General features: G+C 38.4%; 2 protein-coding genes across 3 annotated transcripts; one reads left to right on the forward strand and one right to left on the reverse strand.

Annotated features, from left to right (window-relative positions):
- Positions 1-2: 2 nt before the first annotated feature.
- On the reverse strand, positions 3-14,606 carry kin (Kin17 DNA and RNA binding protein). The gene is made up of 11 exons (XM_051688906.1): positions 14,391-14,606; positions 11,010-11,104; positions 10,859-10,902; positions 10,624-10,746; positions 10,352-10,536; positions 7,516-7,610; positions 5,287-5,404; positions 4,635-4,754; positions 4,448-4,547; positions 4,251-4,351; positions 3-151 (listed from the first exon to the last, which is right to left on the reverse strand). Exons 1-11 carry the CDS (start codon positions 14,502-14,504, stop codon positions 89-91), a joined length of 1,158 nt encoding a protein of 385 aa, XP_051544866.1. The 5' UTR covers positions 14,505-14,606; the 3' UTR covers positions 3-88.
- Positions 14,607-14,629: 23 nt separating this feature from the next.
- atp5f1c (ATP synthase F1 subunit gamma) lies at positions 14,630-25,004 on the forward strand. Of its 2 annotated transcripts, XM_051688915.1 has the most exons (9): positions 14,630-14,752; positions 15,204-15,238; positions 15,439-15,570; positions 15,683-15,887; positions 16,001-16,144; positions 20,546-20,610; positions 20,852-21,007; positions 21,753-21,849; positions 24,784-25,004. In XM_051688915.1, the coding sequence occupies exons 1-9, from the start codon at positions 14,706-14,708 to the stop codon at positions 24,785-24,787; spliced, it is 885 nt and encodes a 294-aa protein (XP_051544875.1). In that variant the 5' UTR covers positions 14,630-14,705; the 3' UTR covers positions 24,788-25,004. The 2 variants fall into 2 exon arrangements, with proteins under 2 accessions (XP_051544875.1, XP_051544876.1); XM_051688916.1 differs by lacking the exon at positions 24,784-25,004 and having other exon boundaries at positions 21,753-21,853.
- The last annotated feature ends 368 nt before the right edge of the window (positions 25,005-25,372 follow it).

The raw sequence follows: 25,372 nt of genomic DNA on the forward strand, positions 1-25,372 counted from the left end.
GTAAGAGTCTTTATTATGTACATGTGAGATGTAAATCATCTAAATTGCACTCTGACACAGTAGAGTCGCTCTGGAGAGAGGATGAACATCAGGCCAGTTTGGAGAAGTCCTCGTACGGAATTCCTTCTACTGTCTTTCCTTTCATCCGACCCTGAACCAGAACAAAAATTATACTTTGAAGACAACAATACATCAAAATTGACCCCATTTACTTTCATGTCCCAAGTATTGTAGTGCACAATTTATCAGTACGTTAAATTTGAAAGAAAAAAAAAAACTTCATAATCTTTCTGATAATTAAATTCTGAATTTTCTTTTCTGCTGATGTAAACCAAGGCCACATGGGCAGGGAAAAAAAAAAGATATTAACCAATAATATCATAGCCCACATTTCACAAGCCAATAAAATCCCAATGGATAAAAACAAATACCTCAATAAATTACTTCCAACTGACTATTCACTCAGAAAAATGGCACATTACAGAACCTAAATGTTCTGCAAATGTGGTTTTATGATGCCTTTTAAAGTCGGACGAGTTAAAGATGATCTAATAAAACGTACATTTACGTTAATGTTGCATCATGAAAAATAAAACTTAATATAGCAAAAATTCAAAAAAAAATAAATGGTATACTGTAATTTAAAGCTTGCACTGAATTACAAGTAGCAGTTCTAACAGTGTTTGGAATTGTATTCCACTGTTGACTGGTTAAAGGCCTTTTCACACCAAATGCCAATCTTTGCCGCGATTAACATTTTAAATATGAACAATTGATTCCTAACAAGGAGTAACCTCAAACGAACATTCCAACAAAGCAAAGCTTTTTTTATTAGTGCTGTCAGATGATTAAAATGTTTAATCGCAATTAATCGCACAAATATTGTAGTTAATCATGATAATCACAGATTTTGAAAGTGCTGAAATTTGATTAAATATACTTATTTTCCTGTCTAAATGCATTTATTTCCATTTTAGGAAATAAAACAAAACTATATATAACAACATAATGCACCAATTCAAGTAACATTAAACATTTCCCAAAGTCTAAGTGGGAGTTTGACTAATTGAAAGAACTAGTCCCCAGGTTGCATATTCATTGCAATGGGCATTAAATCTTTTAACTCATCCTCCACAATATTAATCAGCTGGTAGACTGTGGCTATTCACTTTGTTACAACAATCGTGAAGCCGCATTTATGATTCGCATCAGGGCGAGAACGCCAGCATCAATCGCTGCTCTGAACTCCACATGAAATGTGCTTGCAGACAAAAACTGTGTTTTGCTGATATTTAAGACTTGACGTGCTTCTGTGGTAATTAAAATGCATCTTACATGGGCTGAAAAATACTTGATATCTATCACAAGTCCCATCTGGGCTTGTTTTGTACATCAATTAGGGTTAAGAGGTCCTTTCTCCATCACTTTATCACTGACAGGGAAGCGCTGTTGTGTGTGCATCAGTGTAATGACTCCAGGGAGACTCATTACAAAGGTTCCGCCCTTCCAACAAGCGTTTATGCTGGTTTATGCTGTATAACAGTGAATACGTTAATCGCCGTTAAGAAAAATTAACACGTTATTTTTTTTAAAATCACATGCATTAACACCGTCAGCTCTATTTTTAATACGGCTACTGTCGATTTTTGTCCCGGCGATGAAACGCCTCAACCAATATAATTTGAGTTGGCTGTGGATCATGTGTCAGGAGCTGCTGCAGTTACCAAAACCAGCGCATTTGGTGGCGCTAAAGCACAGAAAGCTGTTTTGACCACCGACATTGTCGAAGAAGAAAGTACCATACATAAAACAAGAGTTACGTATTTCAAATAACTTAAAATAATTTTGCTGAAAGGCTAATGTCGCCTCTTTTGTGTGTGATGTCATTTCATAACATATCTTCAATTTAGCGTCACAGTATCATGACATAAAAGGGTGGACAATAAATCAAGGAACACAAAATATAAATACCACAACTTTCACTGAGGACTTAAATGTCACTGGATTGTACAGTTGAAGTCAGAATTGTACATACACTTAGGTTGAAGTCATTAAAACTCCACAGATTTCATTTTAGCAAACTATAGTTTTGCAAGTCATTTAGGACATCTACTTTGTGCATGAAAAGTAACTTTTCCAACAATTACAGTCAGATTGTTTCACTTTTAATTGACTCACATATCACAATTCCAGTGGGTCAGGAGTTTACTTACACTAAGTTAACTGTGCCTTTAAGCAGCTTAGAAAATTAAAAAAAAATGATGTCAAGCCTTTAGGCAATTAGCCAATTACCTTCTGATACGCTAATTGGCTAATTGGAGTCAATTGGAGGTGTACCTGTATTTACGTAATGTATTTTAAGGCCTACCTTCAAACTCAGTGCCTCTTTGCTTGACATCATGGAAAAATCAAAAGAAATCAGCCAAGACCTCAGAAAAAAAATTGTGGACCTCCACAAGTGTAGTTCATCCTTGGGAGCAATTTCCAAATGCCTGAAGGTACCACGTTCATCTGTACAAACAATAGTACGCAAGTATAAACACCATGGGACCACACAGCCATCATACTGCTCAGGAAGGAGACGCTTTCTGTCTCCTAGAGATGAACATAGTTTGGTGCGAAAAGTGCAAATCAATCCCAGAACAACAGCAATGGTCCTTGTGAAGATGTTGGAGGAAACAGGTAGACAAGTATCTATATCCACAGTAAAACGAGTCCTATATCAACATAACCTGAAAGGCTGCTCAGCAAGGAAGAAGCCACTGCTCCAGACCACCATAAAAAAGCCAGACTACAGTTTGCAAGTGCACATGGGGACAAAGATCTTACTTTTTGGAGAAATGTCCTCTGGTCGGATAAAACAAAAATGTAACTTTTTGGCCATAATGACCATTGTTATGTTTGGAGAAAAAAGGGTGAGGCTTGCAAGCCGAAGAACATCATTCCAACCATGAAGCACTGGGGTGGCAGCATCATGTTGTGGGGGTGCTTTGCTGCAGGAGGGACTGGTGCACTTCACAAAATAGATGACATAATAAGGAAGGAAAATTAACATCAAAACATCAGCCAGGAAGTTAAAGCACTGTTGCAAATGGGTCTTCCAAATGGCATACCAAGCATACCTCCAAAGTTGTGGCAAAATGCTTAAGGACAACAAAGTCAAGGTACTGGAGTGGCCATCACAAAGCCCTGACCTCAATCCGATAGAATATGTGTGGGCAGAACTGAAAAGGGTGTGTGAACAAGGAGGCCTAGAAACCTGACTCAGTTACACCAGTTCTGTCTGGAGAAATGGGCCAAAATTCCAGCAACTTATTGTGAGTAGCTTGTGGAAGGCTACCCAAAACACTTGACCCAAGTTAAAGAATTTAAAGGCAATGCTACCAAATACTAACAAAGTGTATGTAAACGTCTGACCCACTGGGAATGTGATGAAAGAAATAAAAGCTGAAAAAAATCATTCTCTCTACTATTATTCTGACATTACACATTCTTAATATAAAGTAGTGATCCTAACAGACCTAAGACAGGGAATGTTTTCTACGATTAAATGTCAGGAATTGTGAAAAACAGAGTTTAAATATATTTCACTAAGGTGTATTTAAACTTCTGACTTCAACTGTATGTAGGTATACAAGCCAATAAAAGATGTTAAACTCATTGTAAACACATGGCCAAATGCTGTTCAGGGTCGATGGGTTTTCAGTAGTTTGTTTGAGAAGGAATTAATAAGGGTGCCACCAACTGAAGCAAAGTATCAAATCATCAACAGACATTCTGAAGTATTAATGAAAACGATCATGATACAACTTCAACTCCTGTATCAGTCTCTCAAGAATGGGGTAAACCCAGTATCAACGCCTTTCTTCTTTCCTCTTTGAGCAAAATAACAAACTCATTATCTATGCTGTTTGAAGAGAAATCTATCTTCTTTTTCAGCTGGCTAGAGAACTCGCTTGCTCGCTAGACTCTCGTACTGTGATTCCATGGTTGTTTTGCAAACTTTATAGTTCTTCCTCTCCTCCATGGAGAGCGGACCAGCTCAAAGGTGCGTTGAGCCACCTATCGTATGGGGGTAAAATTTCCACCTATTGTAAATCCGTGAATGTTCTAACGGCAAACATTTGCGCCGCTTTCTACATGAAAGGGCCATAAGTCTGTGTGGAAAGGCCTTAAGAGAGAAGTTTCTGGTTTTAATATGTTTTAATGCAGTACTACAGTGCATGTGGTAATATTCTGGGTGAACTTACCGAGTCTAATATGAGTGTGGCGGAGAATTTGTGCTCATTTATGCCTTCCAGCACAGCTTCAGTGTCTTTATATTGACCATTTAGGATCAACACTCGCTTACCTGAGACAGATTAGAAGTGGTTCCAATCAATAAAAACTTTGAGATTAAAAGAAAGCAGGAACATAAGAAACATGGTAAACAATGGTAATGCATTACCAGGAGCTGGAATGACTGTCTCCAAGTGACTTTGGTCTAGTTTGAGTTTGTCTCCAGAGTTGATCATCCTCACCACAGCTGTGTATTTATCCTGCACCTCCTGTTTAACCACACACATACACACAATATTACAGTGAGTGAACCCACACAGACAAGAAAATTCAAATAATCACGGCATTTCAATTACCCGAATGGCTGCTTTCTTCTTGTAATACTTCTCTCCCAGTTTCTTTGTAATCACTTTCACTACGATGTTTGGTCGAAGCCAGTGATCTGACCTTACGGATTTCTTCTTTTGCTCCTCCATCTGGAAGAAAAACACAGAGAGGACTATTTAACCCTTTAAGCTCTGAAGGTGTATTTAAAGATTTCCTGTTTCAGAGGCCTCATTCAGTTCCATTCTGTGTCATTTTAGCCATCATTGAGTCTGTGTCATGTACTTGGTGGCATCTCCTGGTGGCCTTATGTAATTAGAGTGAACAATCCTCTCTGCCTATATTTGGATGACTTCAACCTCTGGTTGCAGCGATCTGAATCCTAAAATAATTGGTTTAGCCGTCCATGATGCTGGACAATGTACTACATAATTTCTGATGAAGTCATCTGAACCAGGTAGGCCAACATGTTTTTAGCCACAAAACGTCCTGTGCGCACACTGTGCTTTGTGTGGATTTAATGGGAATCCCCTGCACTAAGTAATGGTATGTAATATTTGTTGTTCAGTTTATTTTTCGTGAAGTTATAAGCGAAAATGCACTAAAAGGATTTTACATAGTGTGGTGTAATCTATCTCTAATTTCAGAGTGATGCTGCTGATGCAGGAAATAAATAAAGCATGCCTCTATTATCTCATCCAGGGCAGATTTCTTCTTCTTGTCTTTTGAGTCTGAACTGTGAGAAGACTCTTTCCTTTTGACCGAGGCCGTAACTCTGAGCGCACTAGGACCCAGAGCAGTGCTGTGGGAGTAAAACACAGAGACATAATCACACATCTAAACCTAGATCACTTAAAGATATAGCTTGGCTGAAGGATTTCAAAATATGTTGGGGAAAGAAAAAAAGAATGTTTCTACAGAATAGTGCATCCAAAAAACAAAAATCGTCATCATCCAAACCCGTATGACTGTCTTCCGGGGAACACAAAGGTGTTTTGCAGCATGTTGGAAGTTGTTACTTTCCATTTAATAAATGTAGTAACTTTTAGGGATGCGCTTATATGTCACTTCTGTGTTGATATCGATAATTAATAGCCAGTGTTGGGTAATGTTACTTTTAAAAGTAACTCGTTATAATATTGCATTAATCCTTAAAAAAAGTAACTTAATTAAAAAGTTATTTTTATGGAAAGTAAAGCGTTGTGTTACTTTTTTCTCACAGCCACTTTCTCTTCTGCTATGCTATGCATTCCATACAAATAAGCCATGCATTGCATACAAGAGACATTACAGGTCATGCTAGCAACTGTACAACACTCATGTCAAAACAACATAGTAAACAAACAGATATTTAGAAAGTAGGTCTTCACGTCATATTTATAATAAAGAATCAATAACATGAATATGCATGATTTGTTTTTCCATCAACATGGCAGCCAATATGAATAATGAAGAATAACCACTGTCTTACCTAAAGCAGCAAAGTCCAACACTTGAACCTGCATCATATCTGACATCATATGCTGTGCCCATCGACAATGCCAGAGTCAACTTAAGATGTTTTTCATAAGTCAGGATAAAATGCATTGGGGAATGCCAGTCTAACATGTTCAAGAAATAAGTCTGATGAATAAATGAATATTTTTCACTTAAGTCATCTCAGTGCCGCTTGTTTTGAGTTGATCCACAGTGAGTACAGACGCCACAACTTCCAATGCGCATGTTGATACTACGTGAATGGAATCGTTTTTAATGCTACCAAAGTTTCATAAAAACGGTTTGTTTCATAATTCAAACTACTTGTTTATTATAAAACAAAAATTTTGAATATTTTTATAAACTAAGACATTTTCTCTGCGTACACAATCGATGTAGAACGTTGCTCGGCGCCATGCTCTTTTCTCATCCCATTCTCCTAGTTGCGGGGAGCTGTAACATCGAGCAGTTCGGCTGCATAAATCTGTGAATTGAGCGAGTATTTCACCCTGTGTATCATGTCATGGCCAGTGTAAGACTATTCTCATAATGCCTCTACCTATATGCGTTTACTCAACCGAATGTTGACCTCATATTACGCTAAAACACGAAATGTGCATGCGCGTCAGCGAGTTGACTGACGATGTCTGTATCTAAAAGGCGATTGGCTCTTTTACCTGCAAGGTGGGACTTCCTTTCTACATCTATTGACTGTTGGGTGCTAGAGCTTCTTGATTGGGCATTCCAATTTCTCCCAATAATTTAAATAGAAGTGACGCATCTCAATCTGCTAAACAGTCTCTGACCTCACAATCTATAGAACTACAATGCCCATCATACACTACGTTTCCTCCCTGAAGTTTGCACATTTTTACTCCTGATTTCACGCAATACAGGGACAGTAGAGGTGTACAAAAGCAACGCATTACTTTATTTAAAAAGTAACTCCAATATTATGGTCTAAAATTAAAAATATTGCATTACTTTACTCGTTACTCAAAAAAGGAATCTGATTATGTAACACACGCTACTTTTATCGCGTTACCCCCAGCACCGTTAATAGCTTATTGAGGCCGATACCGATAATTTAACTTTTTAAATTGGAGCTGCACTGCTAATTAAATAAAAACTACTAACTTGAAACAAAACAGGTATCATTTAAAAGCTTGGAATCTGGATATTACAATCTGACCAACTTGTATATGCTGTTATTTAAGGTCTGGCGGATGTAACGTGAACCAGAAGTGTGACTATATTACAAAAGTATGCTAATTTGAAGGAGAAATATATCACATGACACTAGCATTAAATCACAGAATTTTCATTTCTGGGTGAACTTTACTTTTAAAACAGTCTATTCAGTTTGAAACAATGTACAAATAATACATAGATTTTTTAAGTCCTTCACCCAAGCTGCAGCTATAAGATTGATGATACCTGACTTTAGAGGGTCCTGCTGAAGCACTGTCCAAATTAAAAGCAATTTTCTCCTCTTCATTCTTTCTCTTCAGTTCTGTGAACACTGGTTCCTCCTGTAGATAAACACACCTTCCATATATGTGTATGATCTAATTGGGTGATTCTCACAAAACCTGTCAAAAAAATGTCCTGGTCATATTTAACCCTAAATTATTGAGATATGTATTATATATATATATATATATATATATATATATATATATATATATATATATATATATATATATATATATATATTATTTTCTGTAAAGCTTCTTTGAAATTATGTGTGTTGTTAAAAGTGCTATACAAATAAAAACGACTAGGCGTTGAGATATTTTTGCATTGTGACATTATTTTCAGGATGCTTAAGCACGTTTTACTTTTACTATTCCCACTGCTCTCAATGATGATTCTCATTTTGTTACAACATTTTGTCCTTTTTTTTATTTTTTTTTATATTACAGTAAAAAGAATATAACAATTAACATTGCTGTTCAGTGATTTAAAAAAAAAAAATTGTGAAAATTAAAGGCTATACTAAGAAAATACTACTATGATGTTTAAATAGTTTAAAATTGTTTTTGTTTTTCATATTTCATCTTTTTTGGCAATGCGGTAATGAGAATTGGGGGGTTAAATGTGTATCTGAAATAAGGTCACATTGTAAAAAAATGTAGGGCTGTCATTTGATTAAAAATTTTAATCGGATGAATTACAAGATGTGCCGATTAATTAATGAAAATTAATCACATACCAATAATTACTGTGAAAGGCCCCCAAATAAAGGAAATTTAGAATAATTATAAATATAATAAAAAAAAAATGATACATCAATTCAGATATTTAAAATACATAACATCATATTGTATTATAACGCATTTAGACAATAAAAAAGTGGCTTTAAAATAAGTGAATATATTGTTTAAAATAACCCCATTATTGGCCTACTTCCTACCGCACAATTTTAAATTGTTGGTCTGTGTACTCAAGCGTCAGACGGACACTTTGTGCGTCTCACTAGTTATCAGTACCTCTAGTCATAAGCGCTGTGTTTTAAGGACGCTGTGTCAAGTTAAACATAGTTTGAAACTTTAAAATACCGTCTTGAGATGCCTGCATTCTGCTGTGCTATCTCCATCTGTCTTTGAGCACAAGCGGGCGTCTTCTGTGAAAGGCTGAGCAAAGATTCTTTTATACTGAGACATCAACCTCCACGTCTCTACCATTGAGAGTGTGTGTTACGACAGTAAAGCCCCATTCACACCACAAATGTCATTGTCGCTTGGTGTTGCTAGACTCTGCGATCTGTGTCGCTGGTGGGTGTGAACGGGGCTTAAGTCACCATTTGCAGATACCAAATGGGAGAACGGTAAACTGACACCAACCTTTGCAAAATTGGCTGGGACAACAGCAATTTGTTTTGTATCTCTACAAATAGTTCAGTCCAAAAGGATTTTTTAGAGTAAAACTTTGAAGATAGCAGACAGCCATTGATGAGGAAGTGATGAGCCGTTTCTTCAGAAAAGCAATTAATCTAGTGAAAGCATCTCCTCCATTAACATCCATTCAAATGGAACAACCTCTGGTCTCCTCGCCAATGTACCACCGCATTACGCAATGTTTTGATAACCTTGCAGGCTCCCCTTGGTAGAGGGGTTCTGGCTGAGCTCAGCTGCCTGTTCACTTGTTTGACGAGGCGTTTTGCCTGTACATCTGGAGCGCTGACTGCCCCCTACTGCATCAAGGTGTTACATCAAGCTTGAATTACTCCTATGGTAGGAACCAGGGCTGGGCGATAAAACTATCTTGATATTTATATAAAAAATTAAAAAAAAATCCACACTATCGATGACAAACTAATTTTCGATATTTAGTCTATGTTCTATATCTAGTCAATCAGGTGCGTGTCACAAAAAAACGCAAGCACACCTGATTGTCTAGATAAAGTTATACACACAGCTAGATAACTGAACCACAGTCATGAAATCAGCCGGTTAGGAAGTATTAGTTGGCTAGCCGCTAGCAAGCTCTCCAGCTAATATGATATCGTTATGTACCGAACAAGACAGCACTGACAGTACAATACAGCTATTGACTGAACACAACTACAACTCTGACATCAAACCATTGCTGTTTATTTATGTACTACTTAGTTAACGTGTTTTCACGATCCATAGCGCACAGTCAAGAAAGTTTTTCAGTGGACATAATGAATTTTAGGCTACAGCAATTACGTCATGTACCGGTGTGTAGCTGACACACGTCGGGCCAAAACCACGAAGAAGAATATTTTCGGAAACTTAAAAATGAATGACCATGGGGTCCGCTAAAGACGATGAAATTGTGGCGCCTTATGTAGGATTACATCCAAAACGGAGTATACTTCGTGAACTTCAAATTAAAAGGTAGCTTACGCTCTGGAGTTTACTTGTAAACAAAAAAGTTGTGTTTATATTCATTCTTGAAGTCTAACAAACATTTTCTTCAGCATTAATGGTATGAAATGTCTATCGTAATAAATATAGATATCGAATGATATGAAATATTTTTGGCCATATAGCCCAGCCCTAGAAGGAACATTCCTTATTACAGAATTTACATATAGATTGGGGAGATTGCACTTAATACGTTAAACCGAAATACTGTATTAATGGCCCTAAAAATAGGCTTCGTTTTCTATATGCAAAATGTCATTTCTTTTTTTGCGGAGGGAGTAAAATAGGGCCAGGGCATTTTCTTGACAGGCTTCATGAGAATCCCCCGATTAAGAACAGGAAAAAAAATACTAGTTTCCAGCACACAAAAATCACACCTCTGGCTCCTTGCCCTCTCGACCACGGCGCACTTGTTCTTCGATGAACTTGGCACTGCGTTCTTCATCATCCATATCCTGTTTCTTCTTCTTCTCCAGCTCTTCCTGTCTGCGGATCGTCTCAGGATCTCGGTCAATGTACTGGATGTACCAGCCTTTGGGTGTCTCGTCCACTTTGCAGAAACCTGTACACACACATCACGTGAATGAGACATTTAAAGAAACCTGCTTATATGGATGCATTAGTTCTACACAACATATAGTATGCTTGCCTTCTCTCCCAAGCCATTTGGTGAAGTCAGTGAGGGTCTCCCACTGTGTAGAGTTCATGTGGACGTGTTCTCGATTACTAATATACTCATTGTATATGATGTTATTGTGAACTCGCTTGGTTCCTGCAAGAGTAAACAAAGTGTCAGCAATAATGGATCACACTCAAAATACAAATATTAACACATTTTATGTAACTGTATATGTATAATAAAAGTAGCAATGATTTAGTCTTACCAAAACGCCTTCTGAGCAGCTCTAAGAAGTCACTTTTAAACTCCCTGTAAAATCAGGACATACTGTTTGTTTGTAATATTAGCTTTCATAAGGACAGATATGCAAGGATATAGACAGCTATGAATGGAATATACAGTATGTGTGCACTCACTCTGAGAAGTAGCTCATGAACTGGTTGGGATTCTCTGATGCTAACAGCAGCTGTCTCTGATGAGACTCAGACATGCAGTGACACTTAAACCCATTCTGCACTCAAGAGAAAGATCGTGTTAGCTGACAGGTCCTAGCTGACTATGTCTCAATCTAGTGATTGGCAAACCGAACATTCAAATGCACCTATTATGTCAAAATGCTGTCTAGTTAGGTAGTTCATTACGTTTTGAGACAGTCAATAGTGCCCAAAAGAGATACAGCCACTGTCACACAAAAATGATGTCTAGTTATGCAGTTCACTAGGATTTGAGACACAGCCGTTGTTACCCAAAATGCTGTCTAGATAGTCAGCTCATTAGGTTTTGAATTATGAGCAGTTTGAGCACAGCCAAAGGTGGCCAAAAATGTTGCCTAAGTACATATCTCACTATGTTTTAAAGGCACTGCCAAAAAAACAAAAAACAAAAAAACATGCTGTCTAGACAGGCAGTTTACTAGGTTGTGACACTGCCTATTATAACCCAAAATGCTTTCTTTAAGGACACAATTAATGATGTACAAAACTGCTTTCTAGGTAGACAGCTCCTGAGGATTTAAGGCACTGCCAAAAGCAGCCCAAACGTGCTGTCTAGATAGTCAGCTCTCTAGGTTGACGCATAGCCAAAGGTGCCCAAAAAATGTGGTCTAAATAGGGCAGCTCACCAGGATTTGAGATAGTCGTTGTCACCCAAAATGCCTTATAGTTAGGCAGCTCATTAGGTTTTTAGACACTGCCAAAAAACCAAAACATATAGTCTAGATAGTCAGCTCACTTGGTTTTGAATTATGAGCATTTTGAGCACAGCCAAAGGTGCCCAAAAGTGTTGTCTAGGTACACAGTGCATTAGGTTTTGAGGCACTGCCAAAAACAAAAATCAAACTTGATGTCTAGAGCCATGGATGTCCTGTGATAACACAAAAAGCCATCTTTTAAGACACAACTATAATATCATAAACAGCTCATTAGGTTTTAAGGCAATGCCGAAAAAACAAACAAACGTGCTGTCTAGATAGTCAGCACACTAGGTTGAGACAGCCAAGGATATCCTAAAAAGAGACTACAGATGATGTCCCAAATAGTTGTCTAGGTAGACAGCTCATTAGGTTGAGACACAGCTATTAATGCCCCAAAATGCTGTTGAGTTAGGTATCTCACCAGCTTATAATGTCCAAAACTGCTGTCTAGGAAGACAACTCAATACATTGAGGAACTTAAGGAAAAAAGCCCAAACCTGTGGTCAGCTTACAAGGTTCAGAGAAGAGGTTGACTGATAGTGGATTTTGCTGATACCGATAACTAAGGTGGTGGAAAAGGTTGATAACCGGTTAAGTGCCTGATAGTTTTTAAAATCAATTCATAGAATGTTACAATATTTTCTTAGTCGTCACAGACATAGAGGCCAGAGTACAAAATTAATAAAATCCCAGATGTAGTTTATTTTTCAACCAATAATTATAAAAAAAATAAAAAGTACATTTGGGTACATAACATGGGACTATTAACACTAAACAAGCCTGAAATACACACTGGGGAGTCTTATTTTGAAATGACGGAGACTTGGCTCCGCTACAATGCTCTATTTTTAATATTTACCAAATTAAGCTTTTAATAGCCTACATATTATTATTATTATTATTCACAATATATTGGAGACATGATGCATGTGATGAACAGGGACGTATCCCCTCGTCAAAGGGGACGTTTCCCCTTGTCAAAGTCAAATTTGTCTTTGCATGCCCTTGATTAAATGTTAAAAACATAATTTTCAAATGAAAATGGAGGAATAAAAAAAAAAAAAACTGGCAACTATCGGCATAGATCTTTGCAGATAACCGACAGTTCCAAAAAGCAACTATCGGTACCGATTAATCAGTAAACCCGATATTTCTGTCTACCTCTAGTTCGGAGTACAGACAAAGTGCCGGAGTGCCCAAATTGCTGTCTAGAAAGACAGCTCACTAGGTTGAGAATAGGGATGCTACGATTCAGCAACCAATCGGTATCAGCCGATATTCACGTCCTATGACTCGATCGGTGATCAGTAATTTGGCTGATCGCATAAACCGATCGCTCACGTCGCAAAAGATGCGTGGCTCTTTTAAGATTTCAGCAGCACTGTCATGACATCACAGAGTGTGGGGAAAACTGGCATAGTGTTGTAAGGCAACAAACTTGATTCAGCAGTTAAGAACAATGCAGTGGGAGAGGTAAGGCGATTATGAAAAGTGTGTGTACTGTACTGTTAATGTGGCGTTTCACACGTGACAAGGCAAAGGGAAAACAGCGCGAGCTGTGAAACGGTCCTTGTTATCGTTCATATAACAAGGACTCTTCGCAGCTTCTCAGTCTCTGCCGCTCATAGGCATCTCAGCAATTTATGACGAGTTACATGATGTGGTGTAATTCAAACATCTTTATTAAATATCTCCCGATTAAACGGCATTAACAATAGTAGCACAAATAGAGTCCAGAAACATGCGCTCTTCCTCCGCTTTCCTTTCTTCTCTTGCCCTCATGAGAGAGAGCGCATGTCCCCCTCATTAAAGTTCAAGCAGCAACAACTATTAATACAACCATCCAACTAAATGAAAAGGCAAGGAAGGAATTTATAAATATAATATTTCTTTATACAATATTAAGATACCATAATATAATGTATTACATATAATGCAAAAATATAATGGAGATAAAATGAGGAATAATAATAAAAATTAAGCTTTTTTTTTAATCCTTTTAAACTGTTTTTGTCAGCAAAGACTAGGCAAAGTGGTATAGCCAGTTATTACAGGGATCCTGATAAAAGGTTAAATGACTGGTATCTGGATAGATATCGGCCGATCATGTGACAAGAGGATCGGTATTGGCTGTAAAAATCCTTATCGGAGCATCCCTAGTTGAGACACAGACAATGATGACCCAAAACTGTCTTTTAAGACATAGTTAATAAAGTCCGAAACGTTTGTTTATGTACACCACTCACTAGGTTTTGGGTCCAAGGATGTCCTAAAGAGAGACTGCCGCTAATGCCCAAAAAACTGTCTAGATATGCAGCTCACTCGATTTTGAGACACAGCCAATGATGCTACAAAGAGAGAAAGCCTATAATGCCAGAAAATTGTTGTCTAGACAGACAGCTCACTAGGTTTTATCACAGCCATTATCTGTGCTGTTAGCCAAGACACTAAACAAAATATAGGACTTATATAAGGATAGTAAATCAGATACAGACTGTAAATCAATACAGATTGTAATTTATCCAGTACCAAGTTTATATTCTTAAAAGAACTGCAAACAAACAGTGTTATTAGAGAATGAGACACGTGTTCAACACAAACTTACTTCATCTCTACACTGTTTCTGACACATCTGACAATACCAGCGCAGTTTCTGCAAGCCTTTGGCTTTAATTCGGTTCCCAATCGCTTTAGGACTTAAGAAATCTGCTTTTCCCATTTTAAGCAAACAAATGACCCACAAAACCAAAGAAAGATTAACGCTCTAACAACACAGTTCTCAAGCTTCCTTGCTCGTCAGTACAATGCGTGTTTCGTCACGGATTCATGTGTATCTGAAATATCGCGAGAGCACGATTGACACGCAGTTATCGGGGTTTATTTGCGCCTGCGCATACAGGTTGCTCTGACCTTCACTGAAATGAACATGTTCGCCAGGACCAGCGCGGCGGTGTTCCTCCCACAATGGTAGATATTTATTTAATTTAGCAATATATAGGTTTATAGTTTTATTCAGGGAATGAGTATTTATACATGATATAACTATACCGTGTCAGTTGATCAAATGAAATGCAGGTGAAATAGCGCAAGGACGCGTTGAACTTTAGGCCGCAGTGTGCTTGAGCCAACTAGTATGACAGCGCGCGACATGAAATTAAAGGCTTTTGATACTTAATTACGGTCATAATGGGATTAAAACGTGCATAAAGTCTGAGCGAGTTTACAATTAACAATTTTATTTATTTTTTAAATTCTGAACTGCCTGTAAGAGATTCGTGCTGTCTAGTCGTGTTATGAATAGTTATTTTCCAGGTTGTACACGAAATTCAATGTAATGCATACAATTGCACTGCACGCAACTGCACTGTTATAATGTGTTTATTTATGGCTGGGATCTAACCTTTTAAATCTCTTGCAGTGGGCAGGTCAGGAACATGGCTACCTTGAAGGACAGTAAGTAGCCTAAAGTTTTTCCTTTTGCATTATAGACAGTCAGAGCAGGTTGCAAGTCTGGTATTAACTTGTTTTTGATGTTTAATTCTTATTCAGTTTGCATCTAGTCCCATCTGTTGGTATCCAGACTATTATGTTTGTTACTGAAATGTTGTCTAGGGTGACAGCCGGTATGACGTTTCTTTTCTTCCTCATGTCAGTCACCCTTCGGTTGAAGTCCATCAAGAACATTCAGAAGATTACGAAGTCCATGAAGATGGTGGCAGCAGCTAAGTACTCGAGAGCTGAGAGGTCCTTGAAACCTGCCCGTGTTTATGGCACTGGCGCAATGGGTAAGTCACGCCATGGGCTTGCATATATGAACTGTATTCATTGGAGTTTAAATGCCATGGGATAGTTTTGCAATGGTTTCATATTTGTGTGTTGTGTTTGTCTGTTTTCTAGCTCTCTATGAGAAGGCTGAGATCAAGGCGCCAGAAGACAAGAATAAGCATTTGATCATTGGGGTGTCCTCCGATCGTGGGTTGTGCGGTGCCATCCATAGCAGTGTGGCCAAAGCCATAAAGAGTGAGATCGCCAAGCTCTCTGGTGCCGGAAAAGAGGTCATGGTTGTCAATGTGGGCGACAAACTCCGAGGTCTGCTGTACAGGTATAGCATTTTTCGACTTCTGCATCCCAAACATTTACATGTCGTGGGTCATTTCAAACATTTCATTTGTAATTATTTGTTTATTCACTTCCTCTTCTCATGTAAACTTTTAGGACCCATGGGAAGCACATCCTGATCAACTGTAAGGAGGTGGGCCGCAAACCTCCCACTTTCACTGATGCTTCTGTCATTGCCACAGAACTTCTGGACTCTGGCTATGAGTTTGACCAGGGAACCATCGTATTCAACAGATTCAGGTTGGATACCTACAGCACATAATAATATAAATGAGCAACATTTAGAGGTAGACTGATATATCAGTTTTACAGATTAATTGGTGCAGATAGTTGCTTTTTGGAACTAACGGTTATTGGTAAACATCTTTGCCGAAGGAACAAAATGATGAAGAATTCTACAGTTAAAATGGCTTGGTTCTGCAGTATAACAGCCGCCTCTAGTCATGAAGTAAAAACAATCGCTGACACCTCTTGGGGATTTGCTGCATCTAAATCTTTCATCATTGACAATATTCATCCTTTTTTTATCCTCACTTCAATGCATATTTTGTTACTTACATTAGATAATCAAGTGTTCTAAATTGAAATGAGGGCATGCAAAGAGATGTGAGTATATGGAAACGTGCCCTGTCCGCACATACACTGTGTCTCCAACTTCATATTTTGTGAATACTAATAAACCTTGTTCCTTAATAAACATACAGACTTTAAAATGTTGATTTGGTAAGTCTAAAATATAGAGCATTGTAACCGAGCCATAAGAGTCCCTGGTGTGTTTCGGGCTTGTTTATAGTTAAAAGTCCTGCACTATACAGGTGCATCTCAATAAATTAGAATGTCGTGGAAAAGTTCATTTATTTCAGTAATTCAACTCAAATTGTGAAACTCGTGTATTAAATAAATTCAATGCACACAGATTGAAGAAGTTTAAGTCTTTGGTTCTTTTAATTGTGATGATTTTGGCTCACATTTAACAAAAACCCACCAATTCACTATCTCAAAAAATTAGAATATGGTGACATGCCAATCAGCTAATCAAATCAAAACACTTGCAAAGGTTTCCTGAGCCTTCAAAATGGTCTCTCAGTTTGGTTCACTAGGCTACACAATCATGGGGAAGACTGCTGATCTGACAGTTTGTCCAGAAGACAATAATTGACACCCTTCACAAGGAGGGTAAGCCACAAACATCCATTGCCAAAGAAGCTGGCTGTTCACAGAGTGCTGTATCCAAGCACGTTAGCAAAGTTGAGTGGAAGGAAAAAGTGTGGAAGAAAAAGATGCACAACCAACCGAGAGAACCGCAGCCTTATGATTGTCAAGCAAAATCGATTCAAGAATTTGGGTGAACTTCACAAGGAATGGACTGAGGCTGGGGTCAAGGCATCAAGAGCCACCACACACAGACGTGTCAAGGAATTTGGCTACAGTTGTCGTATTCCTCTTGTTAAGCCACTCCTGAACCACAGACAATGTCAGAGGCGTCTTACCTGGGCTAAGGAGAAGAACTGGACTGTTGCCCAGTGTTCCAAAGTCCTCTTTTCAGATGAGAGCAAGTTTTGTATTTCATTTGGAAACCAAGGTCCTAGAGTCTGGAGGAAGGGTGGAGAAGCTCATAGCCCAAGTTGCTTGAAGTCCAGTGTTAAGTTTCCACAGTCTGTGGTGATTTGGGGTGCAATGTCATCTGCTGGTGTTGGTCCATTGTGTTTTTTGAAAACCAAAGTCACTGCACCCGTTTACCAAGAAATTTTGGAGCACTTCATGCTTCCTTCTGCTGACCAGCTTTTTAAAGATGCTGATTTCATTTTCCAGCAGGATTTGGCACCTGCCCACACTGCCAAAAGCACCAAAAGTTGGTTAAATGACCATGGTGTTGGTGTGCTTGACTGGCCAGCAAACTCATCAGACCTGAACCCCATAGAGAATCTATGGGGTACTGTCAAGAGGAAAATGAGAAACGAGACCAAAAAATGCAGATGAGCTGAAGGCCACTGTCAAAGAAACCTGGGCTTCCATACCACCTCAGCAGTTCACAAACTGATCACCTCCATGCCACGCCAAATTGAGGCAGTAATTAAAGCAAAAGGAGCCCCTACCAAGTATTGAGTACATATACAGTAAATGAACATACTTTCCAGAAGGCCAACAATTCACTAAAAATGTTTTTTTTATTGGTCTTATGATGTATTCTGATTTTTTGAGATGGTGAATTGGTGGGTTTTTGTTAAATGTGAGCCAAAATCATCACAATTAAAAGAACCAAAGACTTAAACTACTTCAGTCTGTGTGCATTGAATTTATTTAATACACAAGTTTCACAATTTGAGTTGAATTACTGAAATAAATGAACTTTTCCACGACATTCTAATTTATTGAGATGCACCTGTACACCAAATCTTCATAGGTTTGAGCAAACTACATCTGGGATTTTATTTGTTTCGAACTCTTGTAGCATCTGTGTCTGCAGCCATCATAGTAAGGAAGTATTAAGAAATTCTTCAAAAAATATATATTTTTTTTTTCAATTAACATTTTTTGATTCGTAGACATATAACAAAGAAAAAACACAACATATATACACTGAATACACATTTAACATTTAACCCCCACTGTTACCCCTCCCTTATCACCAACCCCACCCTGACCCCAAACAAAAACCCCTGTGGTCACAAATAAGAATACAAACACACACACACACACACACAAAAAAGAAATAAAAAAAGAAAATATAATTAAAACTAAACTTCTTTCTCCACAGCCCCTCCCCAAGAGTCCCCCAAAAACACCAAATAATTGCCCCATTTTCTATCAAACAAATCCCAAAACCCCAGCCTTCTGCTTGACACCTCCTCAAAAGCTGCCACCCTCCCCATCTCCGCACACCACTCCGGAAATGAGGGCGCTCCATCCGACTTCCATCCCCTTAAAATAATCTGCCTGCCAATCATAATACTGGTCAGAACCCATATTTTTGTGTGTTTATCCCCCAAATTGATGACCGCCCAATTGCCCAAAATACAGAGTCTGGGGCAAAATGAAATTTGAGTGCCCAAAACGTCACATATAAAACTCTGAACCTTCAACCAAAATTATTGGATCTTAACACCCTCAAAAAACTTGGGTTGTGTCTACGTCTTCTGATTGGCATTGCCAGTAGGTGGGTGTGTCTTTAAGACCAAGCCTACACAATCTAGAGGGGGTCCAGTAGAGTCGATGTAAAAGTAGCAGGGAGTAATACACTGATGCCTCATGACTTTTTCCAAAAGCTGTAATCACCTCTCCCAGAGTATCTGCCGCTTTAGGGGGGTGTGTGCTACTCCCAAAAACAGTACAGAGCAGGTGGCAAAGCTGTAAATGCCTATAGAACTGAGATCTGGGAATCCCACTAAAAAATGTTTTTAAAACTATTGGCCAGTTAATCTGTTATCGGACGATTAGTTAACGGTATTGGTGAAATCAAATATTGGTTGACATACATAGAAAATAGAGCCAGAGTGAACATATTGAATGTTTTTGGTAATGTGTCCACAGCCATCATTGTAAGGAAAGATTTAAAAAATCCTAACATTCTAAAAATAATTTTTAAAAACTATCGGCAGGTTAATTGGTTATCGGCCTATAATTATTGATATCAGCAAAATAAAATATTGGTCGACCTAAATAGAAAATAGATCCCTAGTGAATATATTGAATCTTTTTGGCAATGTAAAATGAACCATCATGAATGGATCAACTGAACTGTGAATATTGCATATTTGAATATTTAAATTGAGCTTTTTATTTGGCTATTACAGCAGTAGACCCACTTCTTGTGTTACTTCTTGAAATCAAATTGATTAATCAACTTTCCTTAGTTGTGTTTCCATAAGAATGTTTAGCGATTAAGCCGCTTTATAAAAATTAGACTAAAGAAAATGCTAATCGTTGTGTTTTTCCATCCACTACGTCTTGCGCATTATCTTGGGGGAGCAGTTTCACCTTGTTTTATTAAATGCTGCCAGGAAACACCACAGAATAATTGTAATATCTAGTATAATGAGGGCTGAAATGGCTGCTGTGCCCACACGCCGCCCGTTTCAAACCAGGGAGCACCTGTGCTTAAAACTGTTCTGGCAGATTGTGAGGACCCACTTTAATGACTAGCTGTGGGTTAAACACTTCCAGATGTCAAGAGCTATGTTCAAATAATTGTGTGCAAAGTGGGACCACATCAAGCTATCGCACACTCATAACATGTGCACCAACAGTTAAAACAAGCCATCGTTTTGCAAATTCACCAGTTTAAGCTAATGCGAAACCCTAGAAAGTCCATCTCTGCCTAGTGCATTCAATTAAGCGGATTTTGAGTTTATTCGCATATCAAGCATTCCCATTCAGGATTACTTATGCGCAATTTCAACATTTTGGAAACCCAGCTATTTAAAGCACCCAAATCGAATGTGGCGACTAAGGCGCAAGGTTGATGTCATAAGACATGCAAGAACCAGCGAGGTTTGATTTGGGTGCTGTAAACGAGAGTTGATAAGCTAATTGATTTAAGAATTAATAAAAATTAAATTAAAAAATTAATAGCTGTATTGCCCAGCTTTAATAATATGAAGAGTTATTTTCATGGTTTTGATGAGTTTGTTGCTTGTGCAGGTCTGTAATTTCCTACAAGACTGAAGAGAAGCCACTGTATTCCACGGACACTGTTGCAAGCTCAGGTATTTGTTGATGGCAGTATTTCATTCACACAGGATGTGTTAGTTGTTGGGTAAATTGTAAGAATATTTGTTTTTTGGCAGGATCACTTCAATATTATTATTATTATTATTTTTTTTAATTTTTTTTATTGTAACAAACAGTATTTGTTTTGAATGTACACGTTCAAATTCCTATTCTGGAGCCCATTTCCAAGTTCTTAATATGTGCAAATGACTCATGTTATATGTTGTATATTTGCAGAGAATATGGGCATCTATGATGACATTGATGCTGACGTGCTGAGGAACTATCAGGAGTTTTCTCTGGTCAACCTCATCTACTATGGCCTGAAAGAGTCCACCACCAGTGAGCAGAGTGCCAGAATGACTGCCATGGACGGCGCCAGCAAGAACGCTTGTAAGATCTTTTATCTTTTCCTTGTACCAGTTTTTTGAGACTAGCACAGAAATTCAGTTTTTAAGGTCTGGTCCCAGAAAGGTAATTATTTTTTTTATTTTTTTTTGCGTACACTACCAGTCAAAAATTTGGAAACACCAATTAATTCTTTATTATTACTATGTTCCACATTTTAGAATAATAGGAAAGTTGTCAAAACTATGACATTACCATAATGGAATTATGGAAAGTATGTAGTGACCAAAAATATTTTTTAATTAATCTTATATTTGAGCTTCTTCAAAGTAACCGCACTTTTTCTAAATTGCAGCACTGCACAATCTGACCATCTTTAGATGCTTTTTAAACAGTATTGAATGAGTTTCCATGTATGCTGGACACTTGTTTTTCCTTCATTATCTGGCCCATCTCATCAAAACACACGCATGCACACACACACACACACACACACACACACACACACACACACACAAATCGATTGTAGATTTGGAAAGAAATTCATTCATGTAGACAATTTATATTTGCCTACAAAATTGACGTCAAGGATTTAAGCATTTACCTTTAGAATAAAATACTTCAAAGATGATGAGTAACAAATTCAAAAGTGTGTCTAAACTTTTGACTGTTTTACAGGTTGGCACAAGTTTTTTGTGATTGCTCAGTCTCTTCAATGTCTTCTGAAATGGTTTTTTGTGAGATTTTCCATATTTCTCATTTGCCATCTTGTATTTTTCCTGTCCATCAGCTGAGATAATTGAAAAGTTGACCCTGACCTTCAACCGAACTCGCCAGGCTGTCATCACCAAGGAGCTCATCGAGATCATTTCTGGAGCTGCTGCTCTGTAAGCTGTCTCTCTCCCATGCATGACACCTCTCTCCTCCTGATCTCCCTCCTCTTTCATTCTTTTTATTTCTCAAACATCCAATAGCTAACATTTTCTGATACCCTGTTCCCTGTTGCATCTATAATGCCACCTTTTATGTTTATCTTCCTTCACTTCAGTAAATAAATAACATTTCATGTTGTATCTATTTGTTTCTTAACACTTTGAAGTTGATATTGACTCACAAGTTTCCATCTTTCCTTTACTAACCTTCCATAATATGCATGCTTTCACTGTTCACAGGAACTGAGGCATGACTTGAGGTAACGTTCTAGAGCAGACTAGGCTATACTGTGTGCTGGTAAAGCAATATGCTTTAAAACAGATTTTTAGGTGTCTTACCTATTCTGTATATAGGATGTTTTGTTGCATGTGGTGGTTTCTAGTAGTAGTCTCTACAGTTGTTGGTAATTAGTAAAAATTATACTTCAGTTGAGTAAAAGAGCTTTACTGATTGCTAAACAGTGTCAAAATTGTGGATATTGCATAAAAATGCTGGATGGAAACACCAAGATGCAAAGAACATTTCCAGATTGCACAAACTTAAATGCTCAGTTGGGGTTATTTGGTAAGACGATGGAAAGCCATTTGCCGAATAAATTCCTAAATGTGCATCAAAAAGGTCATATGGCTTTGCCTCAAGTCATGTGACTGAATAATTGGCTCATAACTGGATTAACCAGCGGACCAGTATCGTCACATAGCATCTGAAATGTTGCTCTGGCCTTTTTGAAATGCTGCAGCCAAAGCCTGCCATCAAAATGATTGGCTAGTATTACCTAGGCTTGGTATCGATAAAGATTGAATTTTTTTTTTTGATTTTTCTCCCCTTTTCTCCACAATTAGGCATGCCCAATTCCCAGTGCGCTCGAAGTCCTCGTGGTGGCGTAGTGACTCAATCCATGTGGCGGAGGATGAATCTCAGTTGCCTCCGCGTCTGAGACAGTCAATCCGCGCATCTTATCACGTGGCTTGTTGAGCGTGTTACGCGGAGACCTAGTGTGTGTGGAGGCTCATGCTATTCTCCGCGTCATCCACACACAACTCGCCACGTGCCCTACCAAGAGCGAGAATCACACATTATAGTGACCACAAGGAGGTTAACCCAACGTGACACTACCCACCCTAGAAACCAGGCCAATTGGTTGCTTAGGAAGCCTGACTGGAGTCACTCAGCACACCCTGGATTCGAACATTACGACTCTAGGTGTGGTAGTCAGCATCTTTACTTGCTGAGCTACCCAGGCCCCATCGATAAATATGTCGTATTTTTATTTTAATCCAATTCATAAGCTCTCAATTAAATTTGATGGTTTTTATATGGTTTTATAAAATTCGTATGGATTTTGGTATATTTCAGTTATATTGTGCTTGCATATGAAACAAACAGTGTTTACTCAGCCCTAGTATTGAATGAATGTTACATGTTTATATAGCACTTTTCTGACAATACACTCGAAGTGCTTCACACAGTGAACTCTCCTCAACCACCACCAGTGTGCAGCATCCACATGGATGATGCGACAGCAGCCATTGTGCGCCAGTATGCTCACCACACACCAGCTATTGGTGGAGAGGAGAGTGTGGAGTGATAGAGCCAATCCATGAAAGGGGATTATTAGGAGGCCATGATTGAGAAGGGCCAATGGGGGGAATTTGGCCAGAACACCAGGGTTACACCCCTACTCCTTTCGAGAAGTGTCCTGGGATTTTTAACAACTGCAGAGAGTCAGGACCTTGGTGTAATGTCTCATCTGAAGGATGGTGCCCTTTTTTTTTTTTTTTTTTTTTTACAGTATAGTGTCCCCATCACTATACTTTGGCATTAGGACCCACAAAGACCACAGGGTGAGCACCCCCTGCTGGCCTCCCAAATACCTCTTCCAGCAGCAACCTTAAGTTTCCCCAGGAGGTCTCCCATCTAGGTACTGACCAGGCTCAACCCTGCTTAGCTTCAGTGGGCAACCGGTCTTGAGCTACGGGGTGATATGGCTGCTGGCAGTATTGCCTCCCAGAACTGTCTGACACGCTGCCGTTCCCAGACATCTGTCGCCGAACGCTAGCTAACAAAGTTCAGAGTGTTTTATGCAGAGTTTTTTGCACTCTAAACCGCAAGTAATTTATTACATTTAATAAAAGAGCAGCAGTGGCTTTATCAGTGGCTACAACTTCTATTTCTATTTCTGTTTGCACCAGTTTTCCTGATAGTGACTACTTATGATCACTTGAACACATGGGATGGAAACGCTGCTTTATTCACAAATTGTTTTCGCAATATAGCGATTTTTCACCACAATTAAATTTGCAACTTTGATGGAAAGCTGACTACTGACTAGCAATGGTTCACTCTACAAGTAAAGGCTCATGCAGTGAGTAAATTAATAAAAACAACAACGTACTCTACGCAAGTACTCTTCTAGCTACACAAGAACATGCGTTGCATTCTCAGCATTGCCACAAGGGGCACTATGGCTGACATTCTACGGTCAGTTTTCTCTTTCAGATCAAATGTCATGGTGGAGCAACAGTTTGAAAAAAAAAAACTTCAACAATTTAGTTGGTTAAGCTGTAAACATGTTCATAACACCGGCTCAGTTATTTAATGGTAACTTTATTGCACCCTTGAGTATTGTTGTTACGGTTAATTACGGCCACAGTAATGCAAGAACGCATGTTGCATAGGTACAACGGAACTGCACTAGAAATGTGCTGGCCAAGCATTCGTGACTGCGTTTGTGTATTTGTGTAGAGTATGTTTCTGGACTCACACCTGATTGATTTACAGTGTTTTTGTTATTAGAGCTTAGATGGTATTGTATTCATGATTGGATGGATGGATGGATGTATATGTATTTGAAAGTACTAAATTTTTTTTTCTCTATCTCTTATCAGATAAAGAGGAGCCCTGTATACCTTTTGGTGTGGTTCTGGCGTACCTGCTCTCCAATTCGGTCATCCAGTGTAGAATTAATAAATATATGTATGTGCTTTGTACAATATCGGAGAAAATAAACATCTTACAGAGAAACAATCTATTGAGTTCTTCAGTCCATTTCTAGTATATGTTCTGATCAACTTTGTTGTCCCCTAAAAAAATAAATATGTCTCCCGACTCTTGCTTGTTTTTTATTGGAATTAAAGCTTGTGAATTCGTCTTTGAAGGTACAGGCCCCTACGCTTGGCTGTTCTCGGAGGTTATCAATACACAGAGCTTTTGAAGACAGGACATCTGCCAAAACAGAACACTAGGTCAATCCTTCCAATAAACCCTCTCTTGTGTGCACACTTTGCTTAAAACAGGATTAAGTTACTTCGAACTGATTACTGATAAACCCAATTGACTTAACAGCATTCTTTTGTTCTTCTTCTAATTGCCAATCAAAACAAGTTTAGACTCCTTGTTATCCATTTGAAACTCAAGCCAGGCAACCCACCACAATATCAGATGAAGTGATCGAGCTGTGGTGTTGGGTGTCTGGAT

The sequence above is a fragment of the Myxocyprinus asiaticus genome, chromosome 45 (assembly GCF_019703515.2).
Source record: "Myxocyprinus asiaticus isolate MX2 ecotype Aquarium Trade chromosome 45, UBuf_Myxa_2, whole genome shotgun sequence".
Classification (NCBI taxonomy): Eukaryota; Metazoa; Chordata; class Actinopteri; order Cypriniformes; family Catostomidae; genus Myxocyprinus; species Myxocyprinus asiaticus.